The 21,472-nt window shown below is 50.6% G+C and overlaps 1 protein-coding gene across 2 annotated transcripts in view; it reads right to left on the bottom strand.

The window, feature by feature from the left end:
• LOC135197818 (UBX domain-containing protein 4-like) overlaps nucleotides 1–21,472 on the bottom strand; it is a 186,552-nt gene that overhangs the window by 132,365 nt on the left and 32,715 nt on the right. For both annotated transcript variants that reach the window (XM_064224951.1, XM_064224952.1), the window contains exons 2-3: nucleotides 19,375–19,462; nucleotides 12,450–12,584 (exon numbers count right to left, since the gene is read on the bottom strand). In XM_064224951.1, the coding sequence (XP_064081021.1) occupies nucleotides 12,450–12,584; nucleotides 19,375–19,456 (217 nt within the window). In that variant the 5' untranslated portion in view covers nucleotides 19,457–19,462. The remainder of the gene's footprint in view (nucleotides 1–12,449; nucleotides 12,585–19,374; nucleotides 19,463–21,472) is intronic.

Consider the following 21,472-nt stretch of genomic DNA (forward strand, 5'->3'; position numbering starts at 1 on the left):
CCCAGACGGATTCCCAATCCAGAACCGACTCAAATAGTACAAACTCGGACTGTGTCAGCTTCCTCAAGAATTCTGAATTCCCTAACTTTAAGGACTTCATGAAGTTTGCAGCACAGAAGGATGCTAGTGTTGATCCACTAAACATCCTGTTCGTAGAGTCAGATAAAAGAGTATCAACACTCAGACAGTATGATTCAACAGTAAAGAAATTGGCCATCTTTAAAAGAATCAGATGTCCAGAAGATGACTATGAATCTGGCAATTTCATTCTTTAGAACCCTGTTTGAAAAAGGCCTCGCTGCTAGTACCATTACTACGACTAAATCTGCCTTAAGGAAGATTTTTCAGCTTGGCTTTAATATTGATTTGACAGATTCGTACTTCTCGTCTATCCCTCAAGCATGTGCCCATCTGAGACCGGTGGACCGCCCCCCACACAGTCTCCTGGTTTTTAAACGATGTACTCAAGTTGGCTTCAGACACTGATAATGAATCATGCTCATATATAACCCTTCTCAGGAAAACATTATTCTTAATAAGTCTGGCTTCAGGCGCCAGAATATCTGAACTGTCTGCTCTTTCTAGAGAACCAAATCACATTGATTTCCTCCCGTCAGGTGAAGTTCTACTCTCCCCAGATCGGAAATTCTTAGCAAAGAATGAAGACCCACAAAACAGGTGGGCTCCATGGAAGATTATACCTCTCATACAGGACCCATCATTGTGTCCTATTATCACATTAAAATCTTATCTGGGCAGAACTTCTGAAAAGTCTTCAGGTCCTCTTTTTATTAGAGAAAAAGGTGGAACCATTTCCTTGAAAGGAATCAGACAACAAATTCTTTATTTTATTAAACAAGCCAATCCGGATTCAGTCCCTCACGTCCATGATATCCGGGCAGTGGCTACCTCAATTAATTATTTTCACGATATGAACTTCGAGGATCTTAAAAAATACACGGGTTGGAAATCCCCAACAGTATTTAAACGCCACTATCTAAAGAATTTATAGAGGCCCTTAAATTTTCAGCAGTGGCTGCAGGGAGCATTGTCTCCCCTGATACGGCCTAGTCTTGTAACTCTATTTCCTATTCCTTTATTCTGCTATTAATTTCCTTGATACTCACTCTTTCCTACCTGCCTCATTCGTAATCCCTACCTGTCTCCCTTAGGTTCCGGGCTGGTTTGCTTATCAACCCACTCCCGGACATGTACATAGTTCATATTTGTTGATTTTGTATTCCTTACCTGTTGTTTTTCCCAGGATAGTATGGATTTGGTCATATTTGATCCCCTTTTTTACCATTGTAACTTGTTACTCTTACATTGGTTATTAAAATGATATTGTTATGTTACAATAAAGTTTCATACATACTTACCTGGCAGATATATACATAGCTAAGACTCTCGTCGTCCCCGACAGAAATTCAAATTTCGCGCCACTCGCTACAGGTAGGTCAGGTGATCTACCGGCCTGCCCTGGGTGCAGGACTAGGAACCATCCCCGTTTTCTATCATATTTTCTCTCTTCCACCTGTCTCCTGCGGGGAGGCTGGGTGGGCCTTTAATTGTATATATCTGCCAGGTAAGTATGTATGAAACTTTATTGTAACATAACAATATCATTTTCATACAATCAACTTACCTGTCAGATATATACATAGCTGATTGGCACCCTTCGGTGGAGGTAAGAGACAGCTACTATATGGAATAGACAGGTAAACAACATATGTTGTAGGTATAAAAATAAAACCTTGGTTCCTACCTGATAGGTGGTAGACTTGGTGGTGTTTGCCAGTATCTGCATCACCTCAAGAAACTTTAGCGAGATATGTGATCTATGGCCAAGAGTTCTTGTGGGTCTGCCGATGGGGTCTTACCCACTTACTCAGCAGAGCCTAAAAGGACTTTGTCAATGGGTGCTGATCCACTTATATGACCAATACACCTTCTGAAGGAGCACACAACCAATCCCGACCACCTGATCCTAACCATGTGTTAGAACTAAGGATTGTTACGAGTTATCCCCGAACTCGTCACAACAACCGTAACTCAAAAACCACTACGCACACATACATAATTTTTCAAAAAAAAAATATACTCAACTAATTGGGTATGACGAGAATTCTCTTATGAACAACATAGACGGCCGCCCGTGCGAGCCTGAATCCTCCATGTTCGAAGAGATTCTCGACCATATCCAAACAGAAGAACAGTATATACATTCTAAGGATTGGTGTCGGCTCCCGTACCCAGAATCGTATCTGCCGATACGATAGGACCTAGAGAAAAACACTTCTCATACGTCACACGCACGTCTTTCAAGTAATGAGATGCAAAAACCGAGTTGCATCTCCAATATGTCGTATCTAATATGTTTTTAAGTGACATATTCTTATAAAACGAGAGAGACGTCGCAACCGCTCGTACTTCATGAGCTTTTACTCTCAGAAGTTGTAATTGTTTCGTCCGGCACAGACCTTGTGAGCGTCCGTAATGACGTTCCTTACAAAGAACGCTAGAGCGTTCTTTGACATCAGTCTTGTGGGGTCTTTGACCGCGCACCAAAGACCTTGTCTGGAGCCTCCCAACTGACGTTTCCTCTGAAGATAGAACTTCAGAGCTCTAACAGGGCATAGAGACCTCTCTGCTTCTCTGCCTACGAGGCTAGACATTCCTTTGATTTCGAATGACCTAGGCCAGGGATTCGTGGGATTTCTCGTTTTTTATTCGCTAAAAACAGAGTTTTAAACACGAGCAATCGCCGGAGTCTTCCTTGAATCCTACTTTATCCTGCAGAGCTTGTAACTCACTAATTCTTTTTGCCGTTGCTAACGATAAAAGAAATAGGCATTTTCTAGTTACGTCTCTAAATGAGGCCTGATGAGGAGGTTCAAATCTATCCGAAGACAGATATTTGAGGACTACGTCCAAGTTCCAGTTCGGAGGTACTGGCTCTTTAGACTTTGACGTCTCCAAAAGATCTTATGAGATCGTGGAGATCTTTGTTATTTGCCAGATCTAAACCTCTGTTCCTGATACAGCCGAGAGCATACTCCTGTATATCCCTTTATTGTGGATACGGCTAGATGCGATTTTACTCTCAGGAATAGCAAGAAATCAGCAATTTCCGCTATAGAGGTAGAGGAGGAGGACAACTTCTTGCGGCTCTACACCACCTTCTAAAGACCTCCCACTTCGACTGGTATACTTTCGAAGTGGAGGTTCTGCGAGCTCTCGCGATCGCGCTTGCCACTTCGCGAGAAAAGCCTCTCGCTCTGACAAGTCTTTCGATAGTCGAAAGGCAGTCAGAGCGAGAGCGGGGAGGTTTTTGATGGTTACCTCTTGAAGTGTGGTTGTTTGAGAAGATCCGTCCTTCCTGGTAGGGATCTTGGAAAGTCTACGATCCACTCTACCACCTCCGTGGAACCATTCCTGGGCCGGCCAAAAGGGGGCTATTAAAGTCATCCTGTCTCTTTTGACGCCACAAACTTTTCAATACTAACCCCCCCCAGGATTTTGAATGGGGGAAAAGCGTACACGTCCACTCGAGACCAGTTTTAGCAGGAAGGCGTCTACCATAATTGCTCTTGGGTCTTCCACGACCGAGCAAACACTGGGAGCCTTTTCGAAATGTATGTTGCGAATAGATCCACGTGAGGAGTTCCCCACAGAGACCAGAGATCGCGACATACTTCCTCGTGCAGAGTCCCATTCTGTATGAAGGACCTGGGTTCCTCCTGCTGAGCCTGTCCGCCCCTCACATTCCTTACTCCCTGTACGAACCTTGTCAGCAGGGAGATGTTCCTGTGAGACGTCCAAAGTAATAGGTCCCTCGTTAGTTCGTAAAGGAACGAGGGAGTGAGTCCCTCCCTGTTTCCGAATGTAGGCAAGTGCGGTGGTGTTGTCCACGTTTACTTGTACTACCTTGTCTCTCACCAGAGGTTCTAGGCTCTTCAAAGCCAGGTGAACGGCGAAGAGCTCTTTGCAATTTATGTGCCAGGACACCTGTGCTGGTTCCCAGGTGCCTGACACTTCCCCTCCGAGCCTAATGTCGCTCCCAACCCGTCTCCGACGCGTCGGAGAACAACACTAGGTCTGGGTTCTTTTGATCTTGGAGAGGACCCCTTTGTTCTCTTCCAGAGGCAGCAACCACCACTGTAGGTGTGCCTTTACCTCCACTGGAATGGGGAAAAACGTCCGACAGTTGTCCGTTTTTCCAGCTCCAAGACTTCTTGAGGAAGAATTGAAGTGGACGGATATGAAGTCTTTTCCGAGAGGGAAGAATTGTTTCCAGCGAGGAAAGCGTCCCCCAGAAGGCTCAACCATTCCCTCACTGACGTTTGTTTGCTGTTTCTCTAAGAAGAGAGAGATTATCCTCAAACCTTTTCGGTTCTCTCTTGCGAAGGAAAAACTCGAAAACCCCGAGAATCCATCCGAATCCCCAGATAGACTAGGTCTTGTCTGGGGGTCATCTGAGACTTCTCGAGGTTCACAAGCAATCCCAACGCCTTGGTCAAATCTAGAGTTAACTTTAGGTCCTCCAAACACTGTCTCTCCGATCTGGCCCTGATGAGCCAGTCGTCTAGGTACATCGAGACATTCACTCCTTTGAGATGAAGAAATCTCGCCACATTTCTCATCAGCTTGAAGACCTGAGGAGCTGTGGACAGGCCGAAACACAAGGCTCTTGAACTGAAGATCCTTCCCCCGTCATGAAACGGAGGTACTTCTTCGATGAAGGGTGGATCGGGACGTGAAAGTAGGCGTCTTGGAGATCTAGAGACACCATCCAATCTCCTTGTCGTAATGACGCTAGACTGAAGCAGAAGTCTCCATGGAGAACTTCTCCTTCTGAACAAATTTGTTCAGAGCGCTGACGTCTAGTACTGGTCTCCAGCCTCCCGAGGCTTTCGCCACTAGAAAAAGGCGATTGTAAAACCCCGGGGAGTTCTGATCCATTACTAGTTCTACTGCACTCTTGTCCCACATTTGTTCCACCATTGATCGAAGAGTATCCCTCAGCACAGGATCCTTGTACTTGGCTGATAGTTCCCTTGGTATAGACGTTAGGGCGGAGTATTCAGGAAAGGGATACGATATCCCTTCCTTATGATCTTTAGTGAAGACGCGTCTGCGTCTATCAGTGTCCAGGCTTCCACGAATTCCAGGAGCCTGGCACCTACTGGTGTTTGGAGGAGAAATGTTTCATTTGCCCTTTTTAAAGGGACGAAAGGCGGACCTACCTCTTCTCTCTGGAGCCTTCCTTCTTGCGGAGGTTCTGGAGATCGGACCACCTCGAAAGGGCTGCCTAGAAGTGCTAGGTTCTTTCTTGTCCGACACTAAAGCAGGTTTCTTCTTCCTAGCTGACTGCGTCAGAAGATCCTGTGTCGCTTTCTCAGTTAAAGAGTGAGCTACGTCCTTCACTAACTTAGAAGGAAACAAATAGTCCGAAAGAGGAGCATATAGCAGAGCTGCCCTCTGCGCATGCGAGACTGCCTTTGTTAAGAAGGCGCCATACACTGTCCTTTTCTTCAAAAGCCCTGCTCCAAATAATGCAGAGACTTCCAAAGATCCATCCTGTACTGCTTTGTCGATGCACGACAAAATGCATAACAGGGCTTCAGGTTCGATTCCCTGCGAATCGTGAGCTTTCTTGGACATCACCCCAAGGGACCAATCTAAGAAGTTGAATACTTCCAATACATGGAAAAGTCCCTTGAGGAGATGATCCAGTCCGAAATACTCCAAGTTTATGCCCGGGCAGAATTAAGACTAGGACGCCTTGAAGCGTCAAACTAACGTTGAAAAGTCTGCCTCTGTAGTAGAAGGGAGAGCGATACCCATATCCTCCCCCGTCTTGTACCATATGCCTCTTTTTTCCCAGCTAACCTTGCTGAGGCATGCAAAATACTGTCCTGGTTAAGTCTTTCTTCGACTTCATCCAGGCGTCTAAGGCGTGTAAGCCCACCGCTTCATCGAGATGGTGGGCTCATCTTCAGAAAAGACGAAGTCTTCTTCGCCTTCGCACTCGAAAAAGAGCGAGCGCGGAGAAGGAGGAGCAGCCGGAGTCAACTCGTCTCCGTATTCCTCCAGAAGCATGGTTGTCAACACCTTTATAGTTGGACAAGCCCTCTCTTCCAAGATCGTCATCCTCCGAGTTTCGTTCGAACTCGTGATAATCCTGAGTTTCTGTTCTCCTTTCAGAATGTTTCCCTCTGGGGGGGAGACAAACTCCTGATCGGAGAGGGGCTAAGGGAATGAAAGTCTTTCCTTTTTCCCATCCTGATCGACTTGGAAGCCGTCACAACCTGCGGCTTCTCTCGCGCTTTAGAAGACGTCATGTATGACGCTTCCCGCTCTCCGAGCGTCATGTATGACGTCTCTTGTTGACGTTTAGAAGACGCTTCGCGTCCGGAAGACGCTTCGCTTTCTAAGGGCTTCCTACTCGGCGTCACAATCTTGGACGGAGCGTCACGTCTAAGATCCTCTTGATTTGACGCTTCACTTCTAAAAGACGTCTTCCGAGCAGGTGCGAGAGGACGAGACTTCTTAATAGGAAGCGTCACGTCCTTCCGACGGGGCGCTAAAACTCCCACAAGAGATGATAGTTGTTCTTGCACCGCCATAATGATCTTCCTTGAAGCTTCTCCTACGTCTAGCACCTGACGCCCTTCGTCATCACTCGGGGAAGAAGCATGATGGGGTACTTCCTCATAAGCGTCAGGTGACGTTGACGCCACCTTCGCCTTCTTAATAGCAGACGGGGCGTCATCCGAGAAGCGTTTCCGGGCTAGAATCAATGTCTTGCTTCATATGACGCTTCAGCGGTCTCGATAAGTTCGACTCCTTCCACCCTCGTTTAGGTGAGGGAGAGGGAGAGGACGAGAAACACTCGCGAAGGACGCTTTTTCTATAGCGCCCTTGAGCTGGCTGCCATGAAGCAAAGCTAGCTGAAGGGACGTCTGACCGTTGGGGATTCCCTCCGACCTCCTTAAGGCTTTCGACTTTCCTTCTCCTCTGGGCATGTGAGCTTGGAAGAGGTCTAGGCCTGGGAGCGCCGCAGGGACGATCAAACGCCCCCTCCACAACACTGATAGGGTTCACTTCACTAAAATTTTCACTATCACTAGCCTTACCTTTCGAGTCCGCCATCTTGGACTTCATGTCTCGAATCGTCGCTTTCAGATTGGCGATTCCGATGCCGAATCCGAAAAGACACTGAGAATGAGATTTATAGGGAGAATCTACAGTAGTAGGGTTAGAATTATCATTGAAAGGCTCAATAGGCCTTGAATTCACACCTTTCAGCCTTCTAACTCTATCCCTCTCTAACTTCTTCAAATAAGAAGTCAAAGTCTTCCATTCTTCTGCATTCAAACTCTCGCATTCCTTACAAGTGTTAATAGCAGAACACTGCACCCCCCTACATTTACGGCATACAGTGTGAGGATCAACCGAAGCTTTCGGTATCCTCACCCTGCAGCCTACATTCACACACATTCTCACACTCACATTAGAATCAGACATACTGAGAAAAATCCAAAAGAGTTATTCCAAAAACAGTCCACAGTAGCGAATGCCAAAACACGATCCAAATACGTCACCAAAAGTCGAAAAACGCTGATCAAAGTGTTTGAAAATGAATCCAATCAGGAGGTAATAACAACAATGTTGATACCACGGCGACAGAGAAAATATGATAGGAAAAACGGGGATGGTTCCTAGTCTGCCACCCAGGGCAGGCCGGTAGATCACCTGACCTACCTGTAGCGAGTGGCGCGCAAAATTTGAATTTCTTTCTGTCGGGGACGACGGAGTCTTAGCTATGTATATATCTGACAGGTAAGTTGATTGTATGAAAACTTAATTTTAAGAGAAATTTTTATTTTTATTTTTCCTTATGTATCTATTAAATTTTGTGATTTACCAAGCTTGTATGGCCAATTCTCTGATACTATTTCACTGGCCAACACATCCCTCTCTTCTCCTGATCCCTACCCTTTAGCTGGCCCAAGCTTGGGTGCGTAATTCAGGAATGAAGCCTTCGGGCGGGAGTTGTAGCAGTAGCGAGCAGAAGGTAGACGTAAAGTAGTCGTTGTAACGGCACCTACCTAGAGAGGGGTTTTGAGAGGAGTCTTCTAATTGGCAGAATACCTGTGGTAGTGGCTTCCACTCGCCCTTGTGTTTATACCAACACCCTATGGGTGAGCGAGCTGAAGGTAGTAACTTCAGCATTCCATTTAGCTTTTTCTCTGGTATATTTAGCATCTATTTATACCTAGAAATGTGTGCTACAGCGACACAGGTCTTCCCCCAGAAATAGATTTTTCCTTTGTCAAAATCCCTTTTCTTGTACAGGAACTTTTAAAGCTTTCAACCGTCAGCCATGGTCTTGTTCATTAAAATGTGGTCACACATTTTAGTAAACAAGACCACAGTTGATGGTCGAAAGCTTTAAGTTCCTGTACAAGAAATATATATTTTAAACTACAGGAGAGATACCCCATCTACGACACTAACCACAGAAGGCAGCCCACTTTCCCTGGTAAACAGCTCCAAAGGATTTCCTCAGATATCCAGCCATCTCTGTCGCTGCTCGACGCGAAAGGCCTCTTGCTCGTAAGAGATGGTGGATAAGCTCCAAGCATGAAGACACAGGGACTCTACTGCTCGATGGTAACGTTCTACATGCGGCTGAGACAGCAGGTTCTGCCACGAGAATCTCTCTCGGTGCCTCGGAGAGATGAGCCAGAAGGTCAGGATACCTGAGGCCATTTGGGTGCCATCAGAATCATCCGTAAATTCTGTGTGATCCGCACCCTGTTGAGCACGGCTCAAATCAGGCAGATGGGGGAAAGGAGTAAGCTTTCAGGTTGTCCTATGGATGTTGGAACGCGTCCTCTGCTGCTGCCCATGGGTCCGGTACAACCGAGCAGAAGATTTCCACCTTCCTGTTGTATTGGGTGGTGAACAAGTCTATGACTGGATGCCCCCATAGGTTGAAGAGCCTTCCTGCTATGTCCTGGTGTAGGGACCACTTGGTTCCTACCACCTGATTCTGGCAGCTGTGCTTGTCTGCCACTGCATTCCTCTTGCCCAAGATGTACCTGGCTGACAGCTCTACTGAGTGACTGCCCACTCGTGCACCTGCATTGTCAACCTGTGGAGCTCGAGGGAGACAAGTCCCCCTTGCTTGTTGATATATGCCACTACCATGGTGTTATTGCTCATCAACAGCATGCAGTGTCCCATCACTCGTTCCCGGAACTCCTGGAGAGCCCGGAAGGCTGCCTTGAGTTTGAGAACATTGATGTGAAGGTGCTTGTTGCGATTGTTCCACACTCCTGCAATCAGCAACTCTTCCAGGTGTGCACCCCACCCCTCGTTTGATGCATCCGAGAACAGGAGCATGTCCGGAGGGGGAGAGGTCAGATCCACTCCTACCGTGAGGTTCCTGTCGTCCAGCCACCAATCCAGGTCCTCCAAGAGAGGAACAAGGAGAGACTGAGGATCTTGTGACTGGGACCAAAAGTTCCTGAGTCTCCATTGAAGAGACCGCAGGCGAAGACGTCAGTGAGGGACCAGCTTCTCCTAGGACGACAGGTTTCCAAACATGACTTGACAAAGCCGAGCAGGTTGTTCCTGTCTTGACACGCCACCAGCTAAAGCAGACCATGGAAGTCCTGTCAAAGCTCTGGGTTCTCTCTTGGGTCCCCAAAAGGATTCAAGGTGAGAGGGACGATCTCCTGCAGAGGAGGTCGTGGTTGCTTCCCCGAGATTGTTGTGCTGATGAATCTGCATGACAGTCGCTGGTATCTCAGGGGTGTCTGAATCCCTTGATAAAGGCCCAAGTCCTTCCAGGGATCAGCCTTCCTGATCTACTCCTCCATATGGAGGAACCCAAAGCCAGACCCCTTTGATCCATACTCCATGACTTTGGCGTACAATTGAAGGTCCTAAGACCCCAGGGATGTAGGCTGCTGTCGTCGAATCCCATGGAGAGCACTCTGCGGGGTTCCTGCTATTCTCCTCACCCCTACCGGTGTATCCGAGGAGTTAGAGGGAATAGGAGAGGTGGATTGGACACCTTCGCTCCTCCTAACAGCATTGCTGCCAGGTTGGGTGAGCCACGTACTTGAACCAACCCGGGGTGGTGACAAGTGAGTGTGTCCAGAACACAATCGTACTGATGATGCAGATTTCCGAGAGGAATACGACTGCTCTTGCCGCACTGTAGCAGTGCTGGTGGGAGCCATGGTCTTCTCATGAACAGAGCTGTTGCCCGCAGAGACGCGGCCCCCTGCCTGGCAAGAACGCGCATCCTCCTTAAGACACACCCCAGTGCTCTTCGAGGCCAAAGCCCCTGGCTGGTGAAGAGGACTGAACAGGGGACCTTCTCTGTCTCTCCCGTTCCTCCTTCCGTAATGGGAGGTGCAACATCCTTGGCCCCTGACGAAGAACCAGACTTGGTCTTCACAGGCGGGTCTGAGCCACGGCTCAATCCCTTCTCCCGTTTTGTGCCACTGTCCTGATGGGGAGCTGATCCCATGTTCTTGTCAGTGGATGTGCTACCTCCCTTGGAAGGTTGCACATCCAAGGAAACTTGCAAATGAGATCCTGACAGGTCTCTGGTCAGTCCAGAGAGATACCCAGGAGCTGGAGAGTGAACCTTCATTTGTGCTCCAGAGGCTCCAGAGGCCTTTGCCTCTGAAGGCAAAGCCTTGGTTCCCACTCCCGAAGGAGAGGGCAAGCCGACTGCCTTCCACTCAGAGGAAGAATACAGACCCTTCAAAGTTTCGACACGAGACTTCTTAGGGGGAGGAGAGGCAACCTTACCCTTCTTAGGTTGAGAAACCTTCAACTCAGGGGGAGGAGAGGAGGAGGCAGATGAAGACAAAGACGAAGACGACGACGACAATGAAGACGAAGACGTCAACTTCCTCGATCTCTTCCTCTTCGACTTCCTATCTGATAGCTTCTGCAGGATTGAAGTGAGAGCCACCCAAGGAGCATTGGAGTGAGATGGCTCGCGTACAGGGGGCAGTAGCAGAGTTGGAAGCAGGAATGGGCATAGGTATAGGAATGGTAGTCGGTACGGGAACGGTCGCCGGTCCGGATGTCACAGGAGTGACAGGGTAGCAATCTGGAGTGCGCTCTGATGAAGCAGGCCCCACCCTGGGCATGGCTGGCATCGCTGTCACTTCTGCCGACATCAGGGAAGGCAGGAACCCAGGGGGCGGCATCGGAAAGGCAAAGGAAGGCAGTTGATGGCCGCCACTCACGGAAGCAGACACGCTCGTTGGCTGGTGCTACCAGACCAGGTGCGGGGGAGCAAAGTAGCACGGCTGGGAGGAGGAGGAGGAGGTGGTGGTAGGGATCATACCCAGTGAGTGGCAGTGCTGGTGGGAGTGCAGTTTGGGTGAGCCAGCAGCGCTGTCACTGATGGGGAACCCACGAGGCCCAGGGAAGTCCATGCCTGATCTAAATCCGGCACCTCACCTGAAGAATGAAAAGTCGGGTTAGGAGGAGGGGTCCATCCTTGATCCAAAGGAGGACCTACGGGGCAAGGATAGGTCCCAGGAGGAGCACCGCTCGGGCCCCCAGCCGAAGCTCCTTCCTCCCCTTTCCCTCCCGACTCGTTGGAAAGGTAAGAGGAGAGAGAAGCCTCCCCCGGAGGGATAGCAGCGAAAATACGACAACTGCTAGGGGACAAGAATGAAGGAGGAGGATCAAGAACAGGAGTGGAAGGGGGCGAAACGCTCCCCACCAAGGATTTCGGTCTCCTGACATACCTCCTCCTCCCAGCAAACTTCTCCCACTGGGCAGCGGACCACGAGCAACACACTGTATAAGTTACGTTCCCATCACAATTGATGCCCCAGCAAGAGGCACACAATGTATGTGGATCTACTTCCACCAAGACTAATTTTATTACACTTCTTGCTGTCTACTCCTAAGCAACACCTGAAGGAAGTAGTGGCAACAAGGGCTGGAGATTAAGTTTTGTTGAGGTTCATGGTAATGACTCAAACAAAACACAGAAAACAGCATACACACAAAAAACAAGGAAAAATCCCCACCAGGAAAGAAGCGAAGAAAATCAAGCAAGACAGTCGGGCAGAAAGCAAATTGAACGCTCAACCCCGGTCTTGGCATAACCAACGACCGGACAGTAGTTAACTACCGTACTGTCATGTTTGAAAATTCAGCAGCCGCGTCCAGGCTTCACCTCAAGTAATTCCTATAGTAAAGGACCGACGGTTTGTACACCGTGTAGGAACAACTAATAATAAACATCACCATCATCACAATAATAAACATCAGCATATATAATAATAATAAAAATGAATAATAATAAATTATTAAAACAATAACAAAGAATATTAAATCTGGCCAAATAAAATAACATAAACCTTCCAAACACATGCAAATCTATAAAAGGATACAAATTTGAGAGAACTGGTTAGCAGGTTCTGTTCCATTTTCCAACTTGATGGCAACAAACTTGTTTGAACTGAGCACTGTAGCCGCTTCTTTTTGTGCCAATGTTTCATCTGTTGTTTTTGAAGCTTCTGAGGAATCTGAAAAATAACAATGTCGAAAATTGTATTTTTCCTAACTATACAAACCTGAGGTCCTTTACACATAGTCCCACCTCATGCCACCCCTCACCCTGCGTTTCCTGGGCCTAAAGCAAAGTGACTCCTATCCTCGCAGTCTGACTGACCGCCAACTGCCGGACAAATAATTAACTACTGAACCCCCTTGTTCAAAGCTTACGGCCGGTTCAGCTGCCGCTAAGTACCTTCCTATTGTTAAAGGACCTCAGGTTTGTATAGTTAGGAAAAATACAATTTTCGACAAATTGTTATTTGTTCTGATACGTATACAAACCCTCGGTCCTTTAACAATAGGAAGACTCACTTATTGGTGGGTGGAATCTGAGTCTTATGAACAGACTGGTGTTCGTCCAACCTTGGTTCGCTCCCTGGTCGTAAGAGCAGGGGAGGGATCCTACCTCTGCCCACCTGATCGGGGTGTGTACCGCAGGATAAGTGGTCAGACTTCTGGACCAAAGTTATAAGAGGGAGGCAAGCGTACCTCTTATAAATAGCAATAACACATGAACTAGTTCCTACTTCAAGAGCCAAAATGAAGTCATGGGTTTGTCTCTTGTTGGCTTTCACTCCCCCCCCTTGTTGGGGAGTGGTGGATAATTACTCCTATCCCTACTGAAAGGGATAGGATGGAGCTCAGTCATGTAGCTTACCTGCATCTGCTTCCTGTTCAGCGTAGTGACAACAGCAGTCTTCTGCCCACAGGTAGAGGAGGAAGAACGAAGGAGGTAGAGAAGCCAGTCACACTCTCTTTCACTCGTCCGTTCATGCAGTCACACAAGGATGCGATGCGGTTCTGTCCACTCGGGTGCTGGGTAGACTACACAAGTTGTTGAGCAGCCACCACGGGTCCCAAGGAAAAAGTGTCCAAGGACCTGTGGGTAATATCCCAAAGGTAGAAGGAAGTGAAGGTGGTCTGGTTGGCCCAAACCCCTGCCTTCAGAACCTGCGCCAGGGAGAAGTTCTTGCGGAATGCAAGGGTTGGACCAATACCTCTGACTTCGTGAGCTCTCGGTCGAAGGGTACGGGTGTCATCATTACCATCCATGTCGTACGCCCTCCTGATCACCTCACGCAGTCAGAAAGAAAGTGTGTTCTTGGAAACTTCTTTCTTGGTAACCCCGGCGCTAATGAAGAGGCGTCGAAACTCAGGACTGAGGTGTAGAGTTCTCTTCAGGTAGCGCCGTACTGCCCTCACAGGAAAAAGCAGCACCTCATCCGCATCATTATCAGTGAAGTTCTTCAGGGAAGGGATCGTGAAAGACTCGAACCGGTTGTCAGGGACCGAAGGATTCTGAGTCTTCGCTACAAAGTTCGGGACGAAATAGAGCGTCACGGATCCCCATCCCCTGGAATGCTTGACATCGAAGGAAAGACCATGAAGTTTCCCTACTCTCTTTGCCGAGGCCAGGGCCAGCAGGAAGATGGTCTTGAGGGTCAGATCCCTGTCTGACGACTCTCGGAGTGGCTCGAAGGGTTTTCGAGTCAAACTCCTATGGACGAGAGTCACATCCCACCCCGGGGGCCTGAGTTCCCTGGGTGGGCAAGACCTCTCGAAGCTCTTCATCAGGAGGGAGATCTCGAAGGAGGAGGAGATATCCACTCCTCGCAGTTTAAGGACTAGGGCTAAGGCAGCTCTGTATCCTTTAACTGCCGAGACAGAGAGGAGCTTCTCTCAGCGAAGGAACACGAGGAAATCCGCTACCTGCTGAATAGTGGCTCTGAGAGGAGAGAGACGCCGTCCACGACACCAACCACAAAAGACGGACCACTTTCCCTGGTATACAGCTGCAGAGGACTGTCTGAGGTACCCAGCCATCTCTGTTGCTGCGCTGCGCGAAAAGCCTCTCGCTCGCAAGAGATGGTGGATAACAGCCAGCCGTGAAGACACAGGGACTCGACTGACCGGTGGTACCGTTCTACATGTTGCTGGCACAGGAGGTTGTGCCAGGGGGGAATCTCCCTCGGTGCTTCGGCGAGCAGAGACAGCAGGTCCGGGTACCAAACTGCTTGTGGCTATTTGGGCGCCACCAGGATCATCCGAAGATTCGGGGTGATCAGCGCCCTGCCGATCACCTTGCTAATCAGACAGAACGGGAGATAGGCATACACGAAGAGATTGTCCCACGGGTGTTGAAGAGCGTCGTCTGCAGCTACCCATGGGTCAGGCACAACCGAGTAGAAAACCTGGAGTTTTCTGTTGTGCCGGGTGGCAAAAAGGTCAACAACTGGACGCCCCCACAGGTTGAAGAGCCTTTCCGCCATGTCTGGGTAAAGGGACCACTCGATTCCTATCACCTGATCCCGATGGCTGAGCTTGTCAGCTACCACATTCCTCTTGCCTGGAATGTAGCGGGCTGACAGCTCTACTGAGTGTGCCACGGCCCACTCGTGCACCTGCAACGTCAACTGATGCAATGGGCGGGACTCTAGGCCCCCGTTTATTGATGTATGGCACTACCGTGGTGTTGGGGGGGGGGGGGGGGGGGGGGGGGGGGGGGGGGGGGGGGGGGGGGGGGGGGGGGGGGGGGGGGGGGGGGGGGGGAATGCGAAGAGGCACTCCTCTTCCAGGTTCCCGTTGTCCAGCCACCAGGCTAGGTCCTGCCTCACCTCCTCCGTGAGGGACACAGGGAAGAAAGGTGGGTCTCTTGCCTGTGACCAACACTCCTTTAGTCTCCACTGAAGAGACCGCAGGTGAAGATGCTCGTGAGGGACTAGCTTCTCGAGAGACGACAGGTGACCGATCCGACCTGCCACTGCTGAGCTGGCTGCTCCTGTAGGGACAGGAACCGTACTGCTGCCTCCCTGAACCTGCTAGGAAAAGTCGACTGTAGAAGCCCAGTGACTGATCCCATACGATCTCCACAGCACGTTTGCTCAGCATGGCTTCTACTTCCTGCCGAAGCGCCACGTCCTTGGCCGAACCAGGAACGTAAATCTGCTGATGGACCAGGTTGGAGGTGAGGGGTGGCCGAGACTCAAAGGGTAGTAAATATCCCTCCCGAAGGACGTTCACTATCCAGGTCTCCGCTCCGAAGAGCTGCCATGTTGGCCAATGGCTCGCCAGGCAACCCCCAATTCCGGCAGCAGGTGAGGGGGAACGCCGTCCCTAGCGTTTCCCTCCTCTCTTCGACTCCTTCTTCCCAGTTCCTCCTCGAGAGAATGAGGCCTGGGAGGAGGGATGGTTACGCTAACTCCTTACCGAAGTAGTCAAAGGCAGAGTCTTTCCTCTCGGCTTTGACGAGACAATCGTCTTAGCCGCAGAGGAAGCGCTAGCTAAACTCTTGGGATTAGCCGCAGTCGTTAAGAGGTTAAGAGCCACCTTCGAGACTGCCTGGTGGACTAAACGGTCACTCTCGTCAGTGAGCCGTTGTTCCACCGCAGCGTCCACCATCTCTCTGGGGAAGAGACAGGAGGAACTCCGCACTGGTCCGTTGCGAAGACCCAAGGCCGCCTCTCGCCCAGCCGCCCTGGTGAGGACAGCATCCTTACGCCTCAGCACCAGGTTGGCCCACAGGTTAGCCGTCTGGTGGACTGGGTAGGAGATGGCCCTACCTCCAGACTGGCACAGTCTCACAAAAGCTGGGTCCCCTTCAGGAGTGATGTTTCCCAAGGAGGCCGCGGCTTTAGACACCGTGAGCGACCACAGGTCTAGCCATGAGACTGCTGGGAATGCTGCCATAGCAGTAGATTCCAAGGCAAGTGCCTCTTGCTGCGAGAACCAGAGGTTCTCCGACAGGAGCTGCTGCAGAGACATCCCCTGGAGCTAGCCTAGCTAATTCCAGGTTAACCTGTCTGAGTGGCAGAGGGTCCTCCGAAGGCACGTAGAAGCGCCTATGTCGCGGTAGAGGTGGGGGAAGGAGCTTGGTCGACCTGCCGGACCGAAGCAAACCCTCCTGTCCGGAGACGAGAGCGCCCACTTGGCTAAGCACACTGTCGGCCAAGGCTGATCACGGCAGACCCACCATTGTCCTGGGTTCCTTTTTGGGTCCCCAGAACGACTCCAAACCCGATGTAGGCTCGGAGGGTGGGAGCGGCGATCCTTCCCCAAGGTCGTTGTGCTGACAGATCAGCGCAATAACCCCTGCGAACAACCTCTGGATCTCAGGAGTGACCGCGTCCTGCAGAGACGGGCCGTCAAGCCCCTCCAGCAAGAACGCCTCCCGAGACCCTCCTCCTTCCAGAGGAGGAACCGCAACAGACCCCTCATGGTCCCCTCCTGCCACTTGCACGTACGATCTGGTCAGTCCTAGGACAGTGCCAGGTTCGTAGGGCGTCGTGGCGGGATCGCGAGGAGCGCACCCCTCACAATCACTCCTGGTTGCCTCGCTCTTCCCGGTGTAGCCTGAGGAAGTTGAAGGGATAGGAGAGGTAGACCCGACGCTCCCCCCTCGCCCACCGGCAGAACCGGTGTGCTGGGGGGGCTGCAGGCGATCGCCAACCCGCTGTGGCGATCGAGCTGCAGGCCTGGTCGAGCGGTTCTCACAGGGAGAGCGGCTTGACCGAGAACAGCAGTGACGGTCCCGAGAGTCAGGAGAGCTGCTGCTGGTCCCCCTCTCCGCCCGGTCCCGGTAGGAGCGGCGGTCAGGGGACCAGCAAAGTCCGCTGTTGCGGTGGGAGCGAGGCCTGTCCTCACGATGCGCCGCTTGGACCAGCAGGCGACCGAGGGGATCGCTTCCTCGCCTCAGCCCGCGTCTGGTCTGGGACCGTCGCGTCAACCCTGGGTACCGGTGGATCGCCGCGAGAGCAATCGCTGGTCTGGTGGGAGTCACCTGGACGACTCCCGCCAGTCTTACGCTCCGTGCCTGGATCCTGGCGTCGAGCGGACTCGGATGCCTGGGTCTTGGCTGCACGGTCACCCGCAGGTGACCGTACACTTTGTACATCTCGCGAGCGAGAGACCGAGACGGTACCCAGCGCCGAGGCAGAACCTCTGGCACCAGGCAAGGAGGTACCAGTGCTAGCCGGTGCTCCTCCGGTCCCCGCCTTCTTCTTCCTTGCTGAAGGAGACGGACCCCGTTCCCGAAGGAACAGGAGGACCAGCAGAAGGAGGCAACCTTCTTCTTCTTCGGCTGTGGGGCCTTAGAAGATGAAGGGGAAGCGACGGCAGATGATGACGATGAAGACGACGACGACACCTTCCTCCTCCTCTTCTTCAGCTTCCTCAGGACCACCATCAGGTCTTCCATCCAGGACGGAGCCGGGGCAGTTGCCGAAGCAACAGGGCCCAAGTGCACCTGTCCAGAAGGACCTGGGGTGGGAGCAGCAACACCACGGGCAGGAACTGGAGCGGCAGGTAGGTCAGGAACAGGAGGCGGGGCAGGAAGCAGGGGCATCTTCTGCACTGGAGGCAGGTCCAGGGAAGAGCTCTTCAGACACCGGAAGTCAGGGGCTGGAGCAAGAGCGGCAAACCTAGGCGGCGGCGACAAGGCAAACCTCTTCACCTCCGGCAGTGGCGCGCCTGCACAGCAGCTGTCGGGGTAACCATGGCTACGTGCTGGGTATACACCAGGTGAGGCTGAGCAGTGTAGCCAGGCGTGGACACAAGTCGCGGTTGTCGTGGTGGTTGGGCCGTGAGTTACAGGCATGGTCCCTCTCGCTAGATGACTCGGCAGCCCCTGCACACTCTGTGTCCCCTGGAGCACCCACCGAGTACCAGGCCCGGCCGAGATCGTCCTCAGTGGCAAGCAAGTCTGAGGAAGGAAACAGAGTCGGGTTAGTAGGAGGTCTCTCCTCACCTGGGGGGGGACAGATCCCACCCCGAGCGAACAGACGATCCTGAATACAACTGGACATCGGGGTACCTAGCCCCATCCTCCACGCTCGACTGATCGAGAGAGTAGAAGGAGCGAGATACCCGCCCCCCCAAAAGGGAAAGGAGCCATATGAGGGAGCTGCATTGGAGGGAGAAAAGATGTGTCCGTAATCAAAGGAGTAATGGGAGAACCCTCCGATGACACCTTGGCCGGCTTAAGCGGCTTCTCCCTTCCCCCATAGCGCTCCCACTGCTCCTCTGACCATACAACACATACATCACATGGCTCGGTGCGAGAGCATTCTCGCCCTCGACACCGAGTGCAAAATTCATGAGGATCAACCTCTACAGAGGAGCGAAAGGCCCCACACTTACGGCCCTCCACACCAGGGCACAATCTGCGGCTGATGGGGGGGCGAGGGGGTCTCTCCAGCTCCCGGGATTCCATTATCACTTACAATAATCACTGAGTATAATATACAAAAAACAGATAAGTACTTACGCAGGCTTTGTACATTCACACTGAGTAATAGAATAAGAGATAAAGCCTTCGCGAAGTGAAGAAAACCAAGCAAACGACTTGAAGTGGGCAGAGAGGCGAGCAGCACGTCTATCCACCAAAGCGGCCGAAAGCAAAGTGACTCCTCTCCTCGCAGTCGGACTGACCGCCAACTGTCGGACAAGTAGTTAACTACTGAACCCCCTTGTTCGAAGCTTACGACCGGTTCAGCTGCCGCTAAGTACCTTCCTATTGTTAAAGGACCGAGGGTTTGTAAACGTATCGGAACAAATCCTTCTTGTTTTTACTTTATGTACTGAACAAAATGAAAGTACTACTTAACTCAAGAATGTTTAAAGGGTGCAATAAATACACTTCATAAACTGTATGGTCAATTTAACAATGACTAATATGGATATCCTAGATTTATCTAATCTTCAATTACAATTATATTATTCCAAGATACATTACAGAACAGCTCACTACAAATAAAAACTTACCATGAATGTATACAACAAATATAGCATTTGTTGACTTGGCCAATCCAATAGCTTCAGGAATGCTACCACCAAACCAGTTCATTTTTACCTGGAATATAATTAAAGAATTGCAGTTCAACAACTAAATTCAAATTATTTCATTAAACTTCACTCTCAATAAACATGTAAAATACTACTGTAAAGGGTCTTTGTTATGAGTGATAATAACCTACTTCATCAAGCCATTATGAAGATTTTTTGGGGGCAAGAATGACTGAATACTCTATTTAACATAGAATAAAAAATAAAATAGTGGTCCCCCGTATTCGCGGGGGATGAGTACCAGACCACCCTGTGAATAGTTAGAACCCACAAATGTTTGGAGCCCCTATAAAAATGCTAAAAATAACAATGTCGAAAATTGAATTTTTCCTAACTATACAAACCTGAGGTCCTTTACAATAGGAATGTAACTTGCGGCAGCTGGAACCGGTCGTAACCTTCGAACAAGGGAGTTCGGTAGTTAACTGCTTGTCCGACAGTCAGCGCACCGTGCGACTGGGAGGTGAAGAATCACTTTGCTTTAGGCCCAGAAAAAACAGAGTGAGGGATGGCATGAGGTGGGACTATGTGTAAAGGACCTCAGGTTTGTATAGTTAGGAAAAATACAATTTTCGACAAATTGTTATTTGTTCCGATACGAATACAAACCATCGGTCCTTTACAATAGGAAGACTCACTTCTTGGTGGGTGGAATCTGAGTCTTAAGAACAGACTGGTGTTCGTCCAACCTTGGTTCCTTCCCTGGTCGTAAGAGCAGAGGGAAGGATCCTAGCCTCTGCCCAATGATCGGGGTATGTGCCGCAGGATCAATGGTCAGACCTCTGGACCCAAGTGATAAGAGGGAGGCAAGCGTACCTCTTAAAACTAGCAAGCAAGAAGTTGTTCCTATTGCAAGAGGCAATATGAAGTCATGGGTTTGTCTCTTGTTGGCTTCCACTTCCCCCCGTTTGTCGGGGGAAGTGGTGGAAAATCGCTCCTATCCCTAATGAAAGGGATAGGATGGGGCTCGGTCAGGTAGCTTACCTGCATTGCTTCCTGTTCCAGCGTAGTGACGACCGCATCCCTCTGCCCACAGGTAGAGGAGGAGAAAAAGATGGGGAAGAGAAGCCAGTCTCACACTCATTCACTCATCCATTCATGCAGTCACACAAGGATGCGATGCTGTTCTGTCCGCTCGGGTGCTGGGTAAGCTACACGTGTTGAGCAGCCACCACGGGTCCCAAGGAAAAAGTGTTCAAGGACCTGTGGGCTATATCCCGAAGGTAGAAGGAGGTGAAGGTGGTCTGGTTGGACCAGACACCTGCCTTCAGGACCTGCGCCAGGGAGAAGTTCTTGCGGAACACAAGGGAAGGACCAATACCTCTAACTTCACGGGCTCTCGGACGAAGGGTACGGATGTCATCGTTACCATCAGCTTCGTACGCCCTCCTGATCACCTCACACAGTCAGAAAGAAAGTGTTCTGGGATACTTCTTTCTTGGTCACCCCGGTGCTAACGAAGAGGCGTCGACACTCAGGCCTGAGGTGTAGAGTTCTCTTCAGATAGCGCCGTAGCGCCCTCACAGGACAGAGCAGCATCTCATCCACATCGTTGTCGGTGAAGTCCATTAGGGAGGGGATTGTGAAAGACTCGAACCGGTCGTCAGGGACCGAAGGATTAAGAGTCTTCGCTACAAAGTTCGGGACGAAATAGAGCGTCACAGATCCCCATCCCCTGGAGTGCTTGACGTTGAAGGAAAGACCATACAGTTCCCCTACTCTCTTCGCCGATGCCAGGGGCAGCAAGAAGAGGGTCTTGAGGGTCAGATCCCTGTCTGACGACTCTCAGAGTGGCTCGAAGGGACTTCAAGTCAGAATCCTAAGGACGAGAGTCACATCCCACCCCGGGGGCCTGAGTTCCCTGGGTGGGCAAGACCTCTCGAAGCTCCTCATAAGCAGGGAGATCTTGAACGAATTCGAGATATCCACTCGCCTCAGTTTCAGGACTAGGGCCAGGCCGGCTCTGTATCCTTTGACTGTGGGGACGGAGAGGAGCTTGTCTCGGCGAAGAAAAACA

The sequence above is a fragment of the Macrobrachium nipponense genome, chromosome 21 (genome assembly GCF_015104395.2).
Source record: "Macrobrachium nipponense isolate FS-2020 chromosome 21, ASM1510439v2, whole genome shotgun sequence".
Lineage (NCBI taxonomy): Eukaryota > Metazoa > Arthropoda > Malacostraca > Decapoda > Palaemonidae > Macrobrachium > Macrobrachium nipponense.